The 14,887-nt window shown below is 42.4% G+C and overlaps 1 protein-coding gene across 1 annotated transcript in view; it reads left to right on the top strand.

Annotated features, from left to right (window-relative positions):
- IQCE (IQ motif containing E) overlaps positions 1-14,887 on the top strand; it is a 114,228-nt gene that overhangs the window by 3,545 nt on the left and 95,796 nt on the right. The window contains exons 2-4 of the mRNA XM_082260643.1: positions 3,003-3,101; positions 8,636-8,686; positions 13,384-13,426. Coding sequence (XP_082116769.1) covers positions 3,048-3,101; positions 8,636-8,686; positions 13,384-13,426 — 148 coding nt within the window. The 5' untranslated portion in view covers positions 3,003-3,047. The remainder of the gene's footprint in view (positions 1-3,002; positions 3,102-8,635; positions 8,687-13,383; positions 13,427-14,887) is intronic.

Here is a 14,887-nt window from a genome sequence, read left to right on the forward strand (position 1 = left end):
AATCAGGGCGGCTAAAATAGAACACGAGAGACATATAGCGGAGGAGAGCAAAAAGAACCCCAAGAAGTTCTTTAAGTATATAAACAGTAGGAAAGCGAGGCCAGAGCACATTGGCCCCATAAAAGATGAAAAAGGAAAAATGGCCACAGAGGACAGAGAAAAGGCGGAAGTGTTAAATAATTTCTTTTCTTCAGTCTTCACAAAGGAATCGGGGGGGCTACACGAACCCAGCTTGTAAGGCCGAACTAAATAATACACCTCAGGAAGTGCCGCCATGGTTAACAGAGGATAGACTTAGAGCTAAACTAGAGAAACTTAACATAAATAAATCCCCGGGACCGGATGGCTTGCACCCAAGGGTTCTTAATGAGCTCAGCCAGGTGATTGCCAGACCATTATTCTTGATCTTTAAGGATAGTTTACAGACGGGTATGGTGCCAGCTGATTGGAAAAAAGCCAACGTGGTACCAATATTTAAAAAGGGGCCGAGATATATCCCGGGTAACTATAGGCCGGTAGGCCTAACATCAGTAGTCTGCAAAATTTTGGAGGGGATGATAAGGGACCACATACAAGACTTTAGTAATGAAAACGGTATTATAAGTAGTAATCAGCATGGATTCATGAAAAATCGTTCGTGCCAAACCAATCTATTACCCTTCTACGATGAAGTGAGCTGCCACTTAGATAAAGGTAAGCCTGTGGATGTGGTGTATCTGGACTTTGCAAAGGCCTTTGACACCGTTCCCCACAAACGCTTACTGTACAAACTAAGGAAGGTAGGTATGGACCATAGGGTGAGTACCTGGATAGAGAACTGGCTCCAGGGGAGAGTACAGAGGGTGGTGATTAATGGGGAGTACTCGGATTGGGCGGGTGTGGAAAGTGGGGTCCCCCAGGGTTCTGTCCTGGGGCCAATCCTGTTTAATTTATTCATAAATGATCTAGAGGAGGGGATATCTAGTACAATCTCAGTATTTGCAGATGATACTAAATTAGGCTTGCCAATATCTTCTATGCAGGATGTGGAAATCTTGCAAGCAGACCTGAACAAAATAACGGGGTGGGCAACTACATGGCAGATGAGATTTAATGTTGAAAAATGTAAAGTAATGCACTTGGGGGCCAGAAACCAGAAAGCAAGCTACTCACTAGGGGGGGAACCTCTGGGTGAGTCTAGGATGGAAAGGGACCTGGGGGTACTGGTAGACAACAGGCTTGGCAGTGGCATGCAATGCCAAGCCGCCGCAAGCAAAGCCAACAGAATGCTGGGTTGTATAAAAAAGGGGATTCACTCCAGAAATAAAGAGATTATTCTTCCACTCTACAAGACTCTGGTCCGGCCACATCTGGAGTATGCTGTCCAGTTCTGGGCACCGGTCCTCAGGAAGGATGTGCTGGAACTGGAGAAAGTCCAGAGAAGGGCAACAAAAATAATTAGGGGAATGGAGGACATCAGCTATGAGGAAAGACTACAAGCACTGAACCTTTTCTCTCTGGAGAAGAGACGATTGAGGGGGGATATGATATCAATGTACAAATACTGTACTGGCGACCCTAGCATAAGGAACAAACTATTCAGAGAGAGGAGATACAATAAGACACGTGGCCACTCACTAAAACTTGAGGAAAGGCGGTTTAACCTTTAAGGGGTTCTTCACTGTAAGAGCGGTAAGGATGTGGAATTCTCTTCCACAAGCAGTCGTATCAGCAGGGAGCATTGATAGTTTCAAAAAACTATTAGATGGTCACCTTAAAGACCACAACATACAGGGGTATACAATGTACGGTTAAAAGCAAACACACACATCATAGGTTGAACTGGATGGACTGATGTCTTTTTTCAACCTCACTAACTATGTAACTATGTAACTATGTCTATTTGGTTGTAGGAGTGAGGACACCCAGAAACGCGTCTATTTGATAGTAGGAGTGAGGACACCCAGAAACACTTCTATTTAGTAGGAGAAGTGAGGACACCCAGAAACATTTCTATTTAGTAGGAGGAGTGAGGACACCCAGAAACACTTCTATTTAGTAGGAGAAGTGAGGACACCCAGAAACATTTCTATTTAGTAGGAGGAGTGAGGACACCCAGAAACGCGTCTATTTAGTAGGAGGAGTGAGGACACCAAGAAACACTTTATTTTAGTAGGAGGAGTGAGGACACCCAGGACATTTCTGTTTTAGTAGGAGGAGTGAGGACACGCAGAAACACTTCTTTTTAGTAGGAGTGAGGACACCCAGAAATACTTCTATTTAGTAGTAGGAGTGAGGACACCCAGAAACATTTCTATTTAGTAGGAGGAGTGAGGACACCCAGAAACATGTCTATTTGGTAGTAGGAGTGAGGACACCCAGAAACGCGTCTATTTAGTAGGAGGAGTGAGGACACCCAGGAACACTTCTATTTAGTAGGAGGAGTGAGGACACCCAGGAACACTTCTATTTATTAGAAGGAGAGCGGACACCTAGGAATGCTTCTGTTGTAGCAGGGTGATGTAGCAGGGTGATTTAGGATCCTCCAGTGAAGTCTGAAAGATATACAAGAAGCCTCGGATAATATGCCTATGCCATGTCACCTGCAACTAAATGTTCATAGTGTGGTCACAGGTTTATCTAAAGCAATGCGCTCTCTTCTGTTTCATAGTTTATCCTCGATGTGTAATGTGTGGGTTAAAATCACACAGAAAGTCACACCATATATTTTTGGGTTCTCTAGCTAAAAAATAAATTCATGGTTTAGGCTCTAATTAGAAAATACATTAAGGGCTCCAAAACATTTGATATTTTGCAGCATATTGTGGTGCCTTAACCGAGAACAAGTCTCTGATTTTCCAGATCTGTATACTGTTCCTGTTTAAATTACAAGTCAAAATTAAAAGTCAGAAGAATCAGCAAAATAGCCAAGAAATTAATTTTTTTATAACTTTTTGTATGTGCTTGTAGACTTATAAACACTACGACACTTTTATAATGCCAGTATCTTGTAATCATTATAGGCCTCCAACATTTGGATGAGGTATTGGAATTGTCGGTGTTAAGGAATGTCTTGGCTCTCCAGTGAAAATGTAACAGAGGCTGAAGAGCTGGAAGATACAGTAAGTTATGTAGAACCTCTCTGTGGGTTCACAATCACTGGAGGTTCTTTGCAGATGGACATACAATAAGCTGACTTGCATCATGAAACTTGTAAGCACGCAACCTTTTGGAGCCAAAGCTAGTGCTGGTCTAGAAGACTAGCCTCTTGGGCACAATCCTATTCTTTATCTTTGTATCAATAGAATATTAACAATGTCTCTAAAAAGGCTTGTCTCTTCCATTGTTGCATGTCTTTGAGCATCTGCTTGGTGATCTGTCAGACAGGAGTCTTTAAGACAAACTAAACCCTCCTATCCTTTTCAGCCAAGAAAGTTGCCACCTTAGTCTCTGTTTGATTTGCAACTGCCATGATGCTAAACATGGGATCAGTTATAACAGCAGCCATTTGATGGTTTGACAGTTTAGTAGTTGGGGTGAGGACACCCGGGGACACTTGAGAGCACAAGCAAATGTGATAGTTGGCGTTCCTAGCATGTCAAGAATGTAACTGTTTTTTTTAAATGTTAACTTGATGGGTTTAGTTCCGTTTTATTCCAAAACTTACTAACTCCAGATTATTTTTATTTTGATCTTTTTGTATTGGAGGGCTGTTCTTGTAATTATGCCATCACCACTCTCTGCATCATCATCAGTGCCTCTCCCTGCATCATTATACTCTAAATGCAGGGCACTGGGATGCCTTGTCAGGGGATGGTCCTGTGATGCCCTGCACTTGCTGCACCACATCAGTCTTCTGAGTTGAATAATGAAAGTGTTATTCTACCTAAAAGACTGAAGATATCTTGTGACAAATAAAGCAAGGATGGAACAGCTCTGGATTGAAGGTGAGTATTGCAGCATGGGCTGCTATTTTTATTTTTAACACCTGCTGTGCACCTCTTTGAATTAAAAATAATTGCTTGAATGTGGCTCCAATGGTTAATAGAAAGCCTAAATTAATCAGACTCCCTGAACTGCGCAAAGTTGAAAGTATTTACACTGATAAATTGGGGCTTTGTTTGCAGTCTGGACTTGCCTTTTAATTTGAAAGATTCAGAAAAGAACCTTCACTAATAGGACGAGAAGATAGATATAGATATATATATATATATATATATATATATATATATATATATATACACAGTAAACCCCCCCTCCATTGCGGGGGTTACGTTCCGGACCCAGCCGCGAAAAGTGAAAATCTGCGAAATAGAAAAACCCTATTAAAATGCATTGTAGGCATGTTTTTTTTACTGTCACTGTACGTGTAAAAGCATTTTAAGGTCTTCAAACACACTTTTAAAACAATAGAAACTCATTTAAACACATAAAAGATACTGAGAGACATAGAAAGAGCTATGAAAAACACAAAAATCTTTCATTTTTAATGATTTATATAGTAAAATAACATTACAAAAAAAAAAACACAATATACCGGGACCGCAAAAACTGAACCGCGATGGAGCGGGGGTTTACTGTACACACACACTATATTGGCAAAAGTATTGACCTCTTTAACCTCTTGCTGCCCATGTAATGCATATGTGTGGCAGAAAAGAGTGGGCTTTAATGCCCACATGCCGCACATACACTATGTTGTCAAAAGTATTGGGACGCCTGCCTTTACATGCACATGAACTTTATTGGCATCCCAGTCTAAGTCTGTATGTTTCAATATTGAGTTAACCCACCATTTGCAGCTATAACAGCTTCAACTCTTCTGGGAAGGCTTCCACAAGGTTTAGGAGTGTGTCTATGGGAATGTTTGACCATTCTTCCAGAAGGGCATTTGTGAGGTCAGGCACTGATGTTAGATGAGAACGCCTGGCTCACAGTTTCCACTCATTTATCCCAAAGGTGTTCTATTGAGTTGAGGTCAGGGCTCTGTGAAGGCCAGTCAAGTTCATTCACCCCAAACTCGCTCATCCATGTCTTTATGAACCTTGCTTTGTGCACTGGTCCAAATCATTTGGTGGAGGGGGGGTTATGGTGTGGGGTTGTTTTTCAGGGGTTGGGCTTGGCCCCTTAATTCCAGTGAAGGGAACTCTTAAGGCGTCAGCATACCAAGACATTTTGGACAATTTCAGGCTCCCAACTTTGAAGGAACAGTTTTGGGATGGCCCCTTTCTGTTCCAACATGACAAAGCAAGGTCCATAAAGACATAGATGAGCGAGTTTGGGGGTGGGGTGGACATGACTGGCCTGCACAGAATCCTGACCTCAACCTGATAGAACACCTTGGGATGAATTCGAGTGCAGACTGTGAGCCAGGCCTTCTCGTGCAACATCAGTGCCTGACCTCACAAATGTGCTTCTGGAAGAATGGTTAAACCTTCTCATAGACACACTCCTAAACCTTATGGACAGCCTTCCCAGAAGAGTTGAAGCTGTTATAGCGGCAAAAGATGGGCCAACCCAATATTGAACCCTACAGACTAAGACTGGGATGCTATTAAAGTTCATGTAATCTGCCATCAGCTGATTCCCTACGCTTACCTCTTGTAACACCTGCCCCACCCCATTAGATTGTAAGCTCTTCTGAGCAGGGCCCTCTAAATCCTCTTATATTTTATTGTATATGTACTGTCTCCCTCTATTATTGTAAAGCGCTGCGTAAATTACTGGCGCTATAGAAATCCTTAATAATAATAATAATAATAATAATAATGTGCATGTAAAGGCAGGTGTCCCAATACTTTTGGCAATATAGTTTGTGTCCATGGGTGGCTGAGGCTTTTGTGCTGAGAGCACACTCGCTGGATGCTTCCAGCACAGGGCCGAGCTATCAAAGCCAATTATGGTGGTCATGTGATGAATTATGGTGACAGACCTTTCCACTCCCAAGCATAATAACCCAGGTAAAGGGACGCAGGGGCTGGGAGGGAATGGGTTAAAGTGCTCCAAAAAGTTGGTACAAATTGGGTTCTCTACCCAGCATGGCAGTTTACATCATCTCACCCCTTTCTCTGGGATTAAAGGACATCACTATCTTCTTTTTTTTTTTTTTTTTTTATATATACTATAAGGTAGATTACAGTTCTATTGTGAAATAATCCTTTTAAATGCATTATTTACAATTGCTGCTTACTCCATTTACTGTAATTCACATCATGTGGAACAGCGTTTACCTTGGCTTGATTTGCCAGGTATTATTATTGTCATGAATAAGAGACTTTACTATGTACAGTATATGTGCTATGCTGCATATTTCCATAAGCTTACAGCATACTATTATGTTCACTATTGTTTGATTTCGATACACATGTCAAAGAAAATCGCAAGTGTGGTAATAATAAATAAAGCAAATAGTTAATGGGTAAATACAGTATATTTGATTTTCAGACAGGTTTTGAAATATTATTAATTAAAGCCTAATAAACAAGAAGTAGTTAGAAATGATGAATAGCAAAGCATAAAAAACATAAGTAGAAACGTCTTCAGGTCAGTTCACACCAAATGAAGTCCAGTGCGTTTTTTTTTTTTTTTTCTGCATCAAAAATGCATGGAAAGTAGGTTTTATGGTTTCAGTTCACACCAGTGCTTGCAGTTACATAGTTCGTCAGGTTGAAAAAAGACACAAGTCCATCTGGCTCAACCAATAAAAATCAAAATACAGTATTGAACACCTAGGAAAGAATCCAGGCCTTTATTAAAGCAATCTACTGAGCTGGCCAGAACCACTTCTGGAGGGAGTCTATTCCACATTTTCACAGCTCTAAGGGTCCTTTCACACGGGCGCACCCCCCAACAATGTCCGTTCTGCTCAGCTGGGGGATCGATCCGCCGATCCCTGCTGAGCAGGTGGATGACAGCTCCGTCTCTGCTCTGTGTGCAGAGACGGAGCTGTCAGATCCCCACTGTCCTCTATGGGGAGATTGGATGAGAACGGACCACCTGTCCGTTCTCATCCGATACGATCCTCCAGACGGATGGAAAATAGGGTTTCCATCCGTCCGGGTTTTACGGACGGGATTGGAATCGGAGAGCAGCGGGTGTCAGCGGAGACATCTCCAGCGGAGACCCTATAGGGATACATGGAGCATCCGATCAGGTCCGCCTGAAAAACTGTGAAGAAATCTTTTCAGTTTTTGAAAACAACCCATCTCTTTTCCTCTAGCTGTAAAGAGTGCCCCCTTGTCCTATGTGATGGCCTTAAATTAAATAACTCAACACCAAGTTCACTATATGGACCCCTTATGTATTTATACATGTTGATCATATCCCCCCCCCCCCCCCCCTTAATCTCCTCTTCTCAAGAGAGAATACATTCCGTTCCTCTAATCTTTTCTCATAGCTGAGCTCCTCCATGCCTCTTATCAGTTTGGTTGCCCTTCTCTGCACTTTCTCCAGTTCCCCGATATCCTTTTTGAGAACTGGTGCCCAAAACTGAACTGCATATTCTGGTTAAGGTCAAGAAAAAAGAAGGGGGAAAAGGCACTGGACTGCAACAAAAAGGCATTGAAACGCGTCAAAAACATGCATGCAGAAAAGCATCTGGAACGCATCCGGATGTGTTCCATATGCCTTTCTGCATACGTGTTTTTGATGCAGTCCAGTGCTTTTTTCCCCCCCTTTTTTTTTTCTTAACCTTAAATAAGGACATGTGTGTTCCAATGCATTTTTTATGCATTTTTTATGCATTTTACAGCATTCCAAAACAGTCCAGTGAAGGAAAAATGCAGAATGTTTTACTTTTTTTTTTTTTCCTGGAACTGAGATGCACTGGTGTGAACTATGCCATTAGAAACTCTATAACCTACTTTCCATGCATTTTTGATGCAGAAAAAAATGCACTGGACTGCATGTCCATATGCTGTTCATAGACATTTAAGCCTCATACACACGCAACGAATTTCCGCCGACCGGTTGTCCATCTTTTTGTCCAGAGTGGTGTTTTGTTGGTTGGAATGTGCTCTAGACTGCACACGAATTTTCCCGCACGACAGAATTCTACTTCAGAAGTGATGTCATGTGTTGGATTGCTTTCTTTGTGTTCTTTCTTCTCTGAGCATGCCCAGTCTTGCTCATAAGATTTTTCCCCATCGAAATCTGTACTGACTGCACGAAAATCGGCCGTGTTTTGATGGAGGACAAAAATTTTATAGCCTGAACACCAGAATTTTTTCGGCCAAAAAGTCGGAGTCGGTTGTCGAAAGCATCATACTAACAAGCCGAAAATCGGCAGATCGGTCGTCGGACGAAAATTCCCGGCCAAATTTCGACTCGTGTGTACGGGGCTTAAATTGCAGCTCCGGACCAGACAAAAATCTAAAGAACATGCAGCAGGCTGCAGACGACGGCCGCTCTCTGTGTAAGACCTGGGGTCTCCCTGCAGTGGTCCAATGCCCCCGTCTCATCCCCAGCAACATTTAATGGGGAGCACAAGCATTGTTCATTGCAGCATTGTATTGATGACATAACTGAGAATGTGACCACAATGTACAGGTTTACCTTAATTAACACTCATATGTATATTTAAAAGCATTAAAAATAGAGACTGAATGCACTGTGGAAAAAAGCTCACAATTGTGTTTTTTTTTTTTTTTTTCTCTAGTTTCATGATGATGGAGTTTCAGCTATCACCTATGAATCAGACACAGAAAAGGTATAAATTAAAAAGAAACTGTAATGGTTTGGGGTCAATTTAAAAAAAAAAACGTGACCAAGAACCTTTAGAGCATCAAGGGTAAATAACTGTCTCTCATTAAAACCTCAATCAGATGCAATGGAAGTGAGAAAAAGAAGAGACAGTGTCCTGGCTCATTGTACTTGTGTGTATACATTGTAGCTTGAGCTATTGAGATCTGTAATGGTTATATTCAAGTCCTAGGATAGAAATACAGAAAAACGGCAATAGGGAAAACAAACCCCAAACTCCAACTGCTTGCTCAAAAGAAGAATACAGAATTGTATAATGCATTTCTTATTTACTTGTGTAAAAACTTAAAATAGAACTATAGGCAAAACTTCTTCTTCTTTTTTTTTTTTTTTTTTTTTTTTTTTTCATTTGGGTTAGAGTAAGGTGGGTTATAACCCCTGTCAGATTTTTTTTTTTTTTTTTCACCATCTGTGTCCCATTTTTGAGATTTCCCTTTATTTCCTGTCCCATAGTCAAACTGAAAGTGAGAGGAAATCCCTGCAAATTAAAGTGGAACTTCACTCTCCCAACCAACATTTTGATTATTTTTAATCCTCATGCTGCTAGCATTAGTAAATAGATGGGAAAGTGTATTAGATTTACTTTTGTTAAACTTTTTTGTTTATATTTCTTTAGTTTTTTTCCTGGTTTCCTGCCTAGGCAAATGATGTTATACATCCCAGGAGTCTTCAGGAGGGGAGGGGAGGGGAGGAGAGGAGGTGGGGTTTTCTCAGCTAAGCACCATGCATACTTAAACTAAGGGCAGGAAGTAAATCTTCACTAATCATTTGCCCTTACTCAAGATGGCCACAGCCAGAAATACTAGGGGGTGTTTTTCAAAGTGATTTCTCACTAAAATAAAGCATGGAGACATGGATGGATGGGGGAGTTTGCTTAATTATTAAAAATGAATGATATAGTGTTTTTGGTTTGTGGTGCCCACCGTGTATTTACGCCGCTAATTTGACGTTCAATACCGGGGTTATGGCAGCAAATAGCTGTCATAACCCTGGTATTTTTTTTTTTAGTGGCGGGCGGTCTGCTGGTCCCAGTGGTGGATTCACCACGAGATCACTTTTATGGGCGGCAGGAGAGGTGAACACACACCCCCCCTCCCACCGCCTCCTCCCTGTTTTCTCTGCTTACCAGAGCCATTGATAGTGGGGAAATCTATCCGGTTCTCTCCCCCTCTAGGCAGGAAGTCCAGTGAGGGCAAGCTGGCCCCCACTCGGCTCTATGGCCTTGGAGGACCGGAGCGACGCCATATGTCGCTTCCTTCCAATGACCTTAAAGGGCCCACTTTTTTTTTTTTTTACCATAATTTGTTTATTTTTTTGCTTTTTAGTGTAAATGTGAGATCTGAGCAGTGGTGGCTGGTGCTCCATGGGCGGGGGGAGGCAGCAAACGGACCGCACCATACACCCCCCCAAACCCCCCCCCCCCCCCCCCCCCCCGCTGGCTCACTCACCCTGCCTGGACATGTGGAGGGAGGGCAGGCAGCAGCAAGCGGCAGCGGCTTCAGCTTCTTCCACCCTGTCTTCTGCATCTTCTGCCTCCTCCTTAATGGCCAATGGCATGGCTTCTCCTTTCGGCCAATCGGGAAACGGGTGTCAGGACCCGTTTCCTAATTGGCCAGGAGGAGGATCCTGTGACAATAGCGAATATTCCGAGCCCACCTTTTTTTTTTTTTTTTAGCCTATTGGAGCCTCTGGCTCTTATCACATGGTTAAAAAAAAAAAAAAAGCCCCATTGAACTCATGCATCCAGCGCCCTGCATGTAGATTGGGGGGGGGGGGGGGGGGCGGCGCCCCTAATGCACCAGCCGCCACTGGATCTGAGGTCTTTTTGACCCCAGATCTCACATTAAAGAGGACCTGTCCTGCTTATTTCTTTTACAAGTGATGTTTACATTCCTTGTAATAGGAAAAAAAGTGATCACAAAGGGACAGTGTAAAAATAAAAGACAAAATAAATAAGAGAAGAAAAATTTAAAGCGCACTGTCCCTAGTAGCTCACACGCAGAAGCAAACACATATGCAAGTCGTGCCCACATATGCCCACATATAAACGGTGTTCAAAACACACGTGAGGTATCACCGCGGTCATTAGAGCAAGAACAATAATTCTAGCCCTAGATCTCTAGAGTCTTTGCTAAAAATATATAATGTTTTGGGGTTCTAAGTAATTTTGTAGGAAAAAAATACAGATTTTTACCTTGTAAACAACAAGTGTCAGAAATAGGCCTTGTTCCTAAGTGGTTAAGGAAATTCCTTGGGGACCCCAGGTCACTCATGCAGCCCCAGACCATGACACTCCCACCACCATGCTTGACTGTAGGCAAGACACACTTGTCTTTGTACTCCTCACCTTGTTGCCGCTACACACGCTTGACACCATCTGAACCAAATATGTTTATCTTGGTCTCATCAGGCCACAGGACATGGTTCCAGTAATCCATGTTCTTAGTCTGCTTGTCTTCAGCAAACTGTTTGCTGGCTTATTTATGCATTATCTTTAGAAGAGGTTTCCTTCTGGGAAAACAGCCATGCAGACCAATATGGTGCAGTGTGCAGCGAATGGTCTGAGCACTGGCAGACTGACCCCCACCCCTTCAACCTCTGCAGCAATGCTGGCAGCACTCATATGTCTATTGCAAAAGACAACCTCTGGATATGACGCTGAAGACGTGCACTCAACTTCTTTGGTCGACCGTGGCAAGGTTCTGAGTGGATCCTGTCCTGTTTAACCACTCTATGGTCTTGGCCACCAGGCTGCAGCTCAGTTTCAGTGTCTTTGCATTCTTCTTATAGCCTAGGCCAGTGATAGAAAACCTTGGCACCCCAGATGTTTTGGAACTACATTTCCCCTGATGCTCATGCACTCTGCAGTGTAGTTGAGCATCATGGGAAATGTAGTTCAAAACCATCTGGGGTACCAAGGTTCACCATCACTGGCCTAGGCCATCTTTATGTGGAGCAACAATTCTTTTTCTCATATCCTTAGAAAGTTCTTTGCCATGAGGTGCCATGTTGAACTTTCAGTGACCAGTATGAGAGAGTGAGAGCGATAACACCAAATTTAACACACATTATGATTGCTTAAAGCAACGAATTTAAGTGCTATAAGCAAATATTTTTACTGAATGACAGTGTGTAGACACTGTGTATTGTTGTGATTGGCCACAGCTAATCACTTGGTACAAATGGTCTGTGATTGGCCCTGCCTGTACCATGTGATCACTGTGACCAATTACAGCTAGCAACACAATTGTAAAAAATGAATGGCATGAAAGGAAGCCATTCATTGTTTACAACTGTCATGTGGTCTGCTGTGATTGGTCACAGCGATCACATGTTACCGACAGCGAGCTGATACATTGATCAGTCATCTGCTGCGCCCAGCTGGACTGTGGCCGTTCTCGGGAAGACGTCATGCGACATCTTCCCAGAACAATATGGTTCCCACCCGTCCATCATTTTACAATGATGCGGGAAGAAGCAGTTCATTCTGTCAGTGTTTACTTACTTTAATACTTCTATGTAAGCTCCATTCATCTGCTCCCAAAACGTGCTTTAGACTGGCACCAGATCAGATTTTGTTCCTCCGCTCCTTCCCTCTATTCTTTCCCTTCACAAAGCACAGCAGCAGTGTCTATTACAGAAAATAATACAGTTTAAAAACTGTGAAAATAAAGGTTTCAGGAGTTGGGCTTTAAAAAAAAACAGATGTAGTAAATCGGAATTAAACTCTCAGTCATCATTCACTATTTTTATTCCTAATACTGCTAGCATTAGTAAATGGATAAGAAGGTATATTAGTTTCAGTCACTTCCTGGTTTTTGGCCTAGGTCAAAATGATGTCGTACATCCCTGGAGTGTTTATTGGCATTTCTTTTTCTTTCACCTGGAGGAGGGGCTTCCTTAGCTAAGCACACCCCCCCCCCCCTGAGCTAAAGGCAGATGAATTCCAGGAAGTATATGCAACATCTGCCCTTACTCAAGATGGCCGCAGCTAGAAATGGTAGGGGAGTGTTTTTCAAAGTGATTTCTCAACAAAATACAGCATGAAGACATGGATGGATGGGTGGGCTTGCTTTAAATAATAATAAAAATGAGTTAAATAGTGTTTTCGGGTTGTGGTGCTCAGATATAGTTTAGTTCTGCTTTCATATACAAAAATGCTTTTGTCAATGAATGGAAACTTACTCAAATCATAGCTCCCAACTGTCCCTGATTTCGAGGGACTGTCCCTAATTTAGAACAATGTCCCTCTTTCCTCCTTATTTGTCCCTCATTTTTGTCTGATCTATATAGTTTTATATAAAATGCACTATTTATCCTTAAAGTGTTTCCCAGTGCTAAACATTTTGTCCAGTTTCTAAATTGCTGCATTTGTAAATTTTAAAATCCAGTATAAAGGAATAGTGGTGATAAAAAAAATAACTTTTTTTTTTTTGTATAATTCTCCTTTTAAGGGGGTGTGGCAGGGGGTGTGTCCTATGCCTACATACTTTAGCTAATAGGTGTCCCTCATTCCCATCTCAAAAAGTTGGGAGGTGTGCCTAAATGTTTTCTAAAATTGGAGTGAATGAAGAATAAAGTGATACCGTATTTTGGTAAAATAATTGTTAATATATTACAATGTAATTCTTTTTTTCTGTGCAGAAAGTAAAGAAGAAAAAAACCAGCAAACCTCCTAGGTCACAAGGTGATTATCTTTTCCAGCCAGTGACTTTTCCATAATAAAAATCTTTGCATGGCTTGTAGTAAAAGAAAAAGTAATCATTAAAGCATTACAATAGTATTGTATAACCTTTTTTCTTTTGAAGTTTGTAGCAAAGCACAGCATTGTTTTGAATAAAATTGAATGTATTTGCATGTAATTGTATCGATTTTATACATTCCTAAAAAAACAAATAATTTATTCCTTATTTAACCACTTGCCTACAGGGCACTTTCACCCCCTTCCTGCCCAGGCCAATTTTCAGCTTTCAGTGACACTTTGAATGACAATTGCGCGACCATACAACACTGTACCCATATGACATTTTTATCATTTTTTTTTCCACACAAATAGAGCTTTCTTTTGGTGGTATTTAATCACCTCTGGGTTTTTTTATTTCTTACAAAAGAAAAGACAGAAAATTTTGAAAAAAAAAAAAAAGTTTTTTGAAAATAAATACATTTTTCTCTTTCACTGATGTGTGCTGATGAGGCGGCACTGATAGGCTGCACTGATGGGCACTGAGGAGGTGGCACTGATGAGGAGGTACTAATATGCCGCACTGATGGGCACTGATAGGCGGCACTGATAGGCACTGATGGACACTGAGAGGCGGCACTGATGGGCACAGAGAGGTAGCACTGATGGGCGCTGACGGGTGGCACTGATGAGCACTAATGGGCGGCACTGATGGACAACACCATCAGTGCCCACAATTAGTGCCCATAGTGCTGCCAGTCAGTGCCCATCAGTGCCTAGATGAGCAGGCACTGATGGGCACTGACTGGCAGTACTATGGGCACTGATTGTGGGCACTGATGGCGGGCACTGTGGGCACTGATGGTAGGCAGTAATTGGCACTTTTTTTACATTTTGTGTAATCAGGGCACTGATGATCAGTGACCTGATTACTTGTATTTGTGTCCCCTATGAGGAGGAGCTGCTGATCGGCTCTCCTCGCCTCACACACTGACAGTGTAAGACGAGGAGAGCCGAATAACGGCACTTCCTCATTTACTTGTGACCGGCTGTGATTGGACACAGCTGATCACATGGGTAAAGAGTCATGTCATTGACTAGCAACACAGCGCGGTCACGATCGCCACTCCACACGCCCACTGGGGCACGCGAGAGAGGCTGTTCTGGTGCGCCATCATATGACGGCGTCCCAGGATAATAGCTACACCGCTCCGCCGTCATTTGATGGTGGGCGGGTAGTATGTGGTTAAAGTGGTTTTAAAAGATGGCTACAAAGAGGTTTTATAGTTTGGGAAGGGGGGCTATGGGTGTCCTCCTAGAACCCCGCCCCCTGTTGCGTGCATTGGGCTTGCTCTGTGACCGATGTGTGCTTTTGACACAGCTGATCACAGATCGAGGTAAAGGGCCAATCACAGCAGCCCTTTACCATGTGATCAGCTGTGTCCAGTCACAGCTGATCACATGTAA

Source organism: Pelophylax lessonae (genome assembly GCF_965119305.1).
Source record: "Pelophylax lessonae genome assembly, chromosome: 6".
Taxonomy (NCBI): domain Eukaryota; kingdom Metazoa; phylum Chordata; class Amphibia; order Anura; family Ranidae; genus Pelophylax; species Pelophylax lessonae.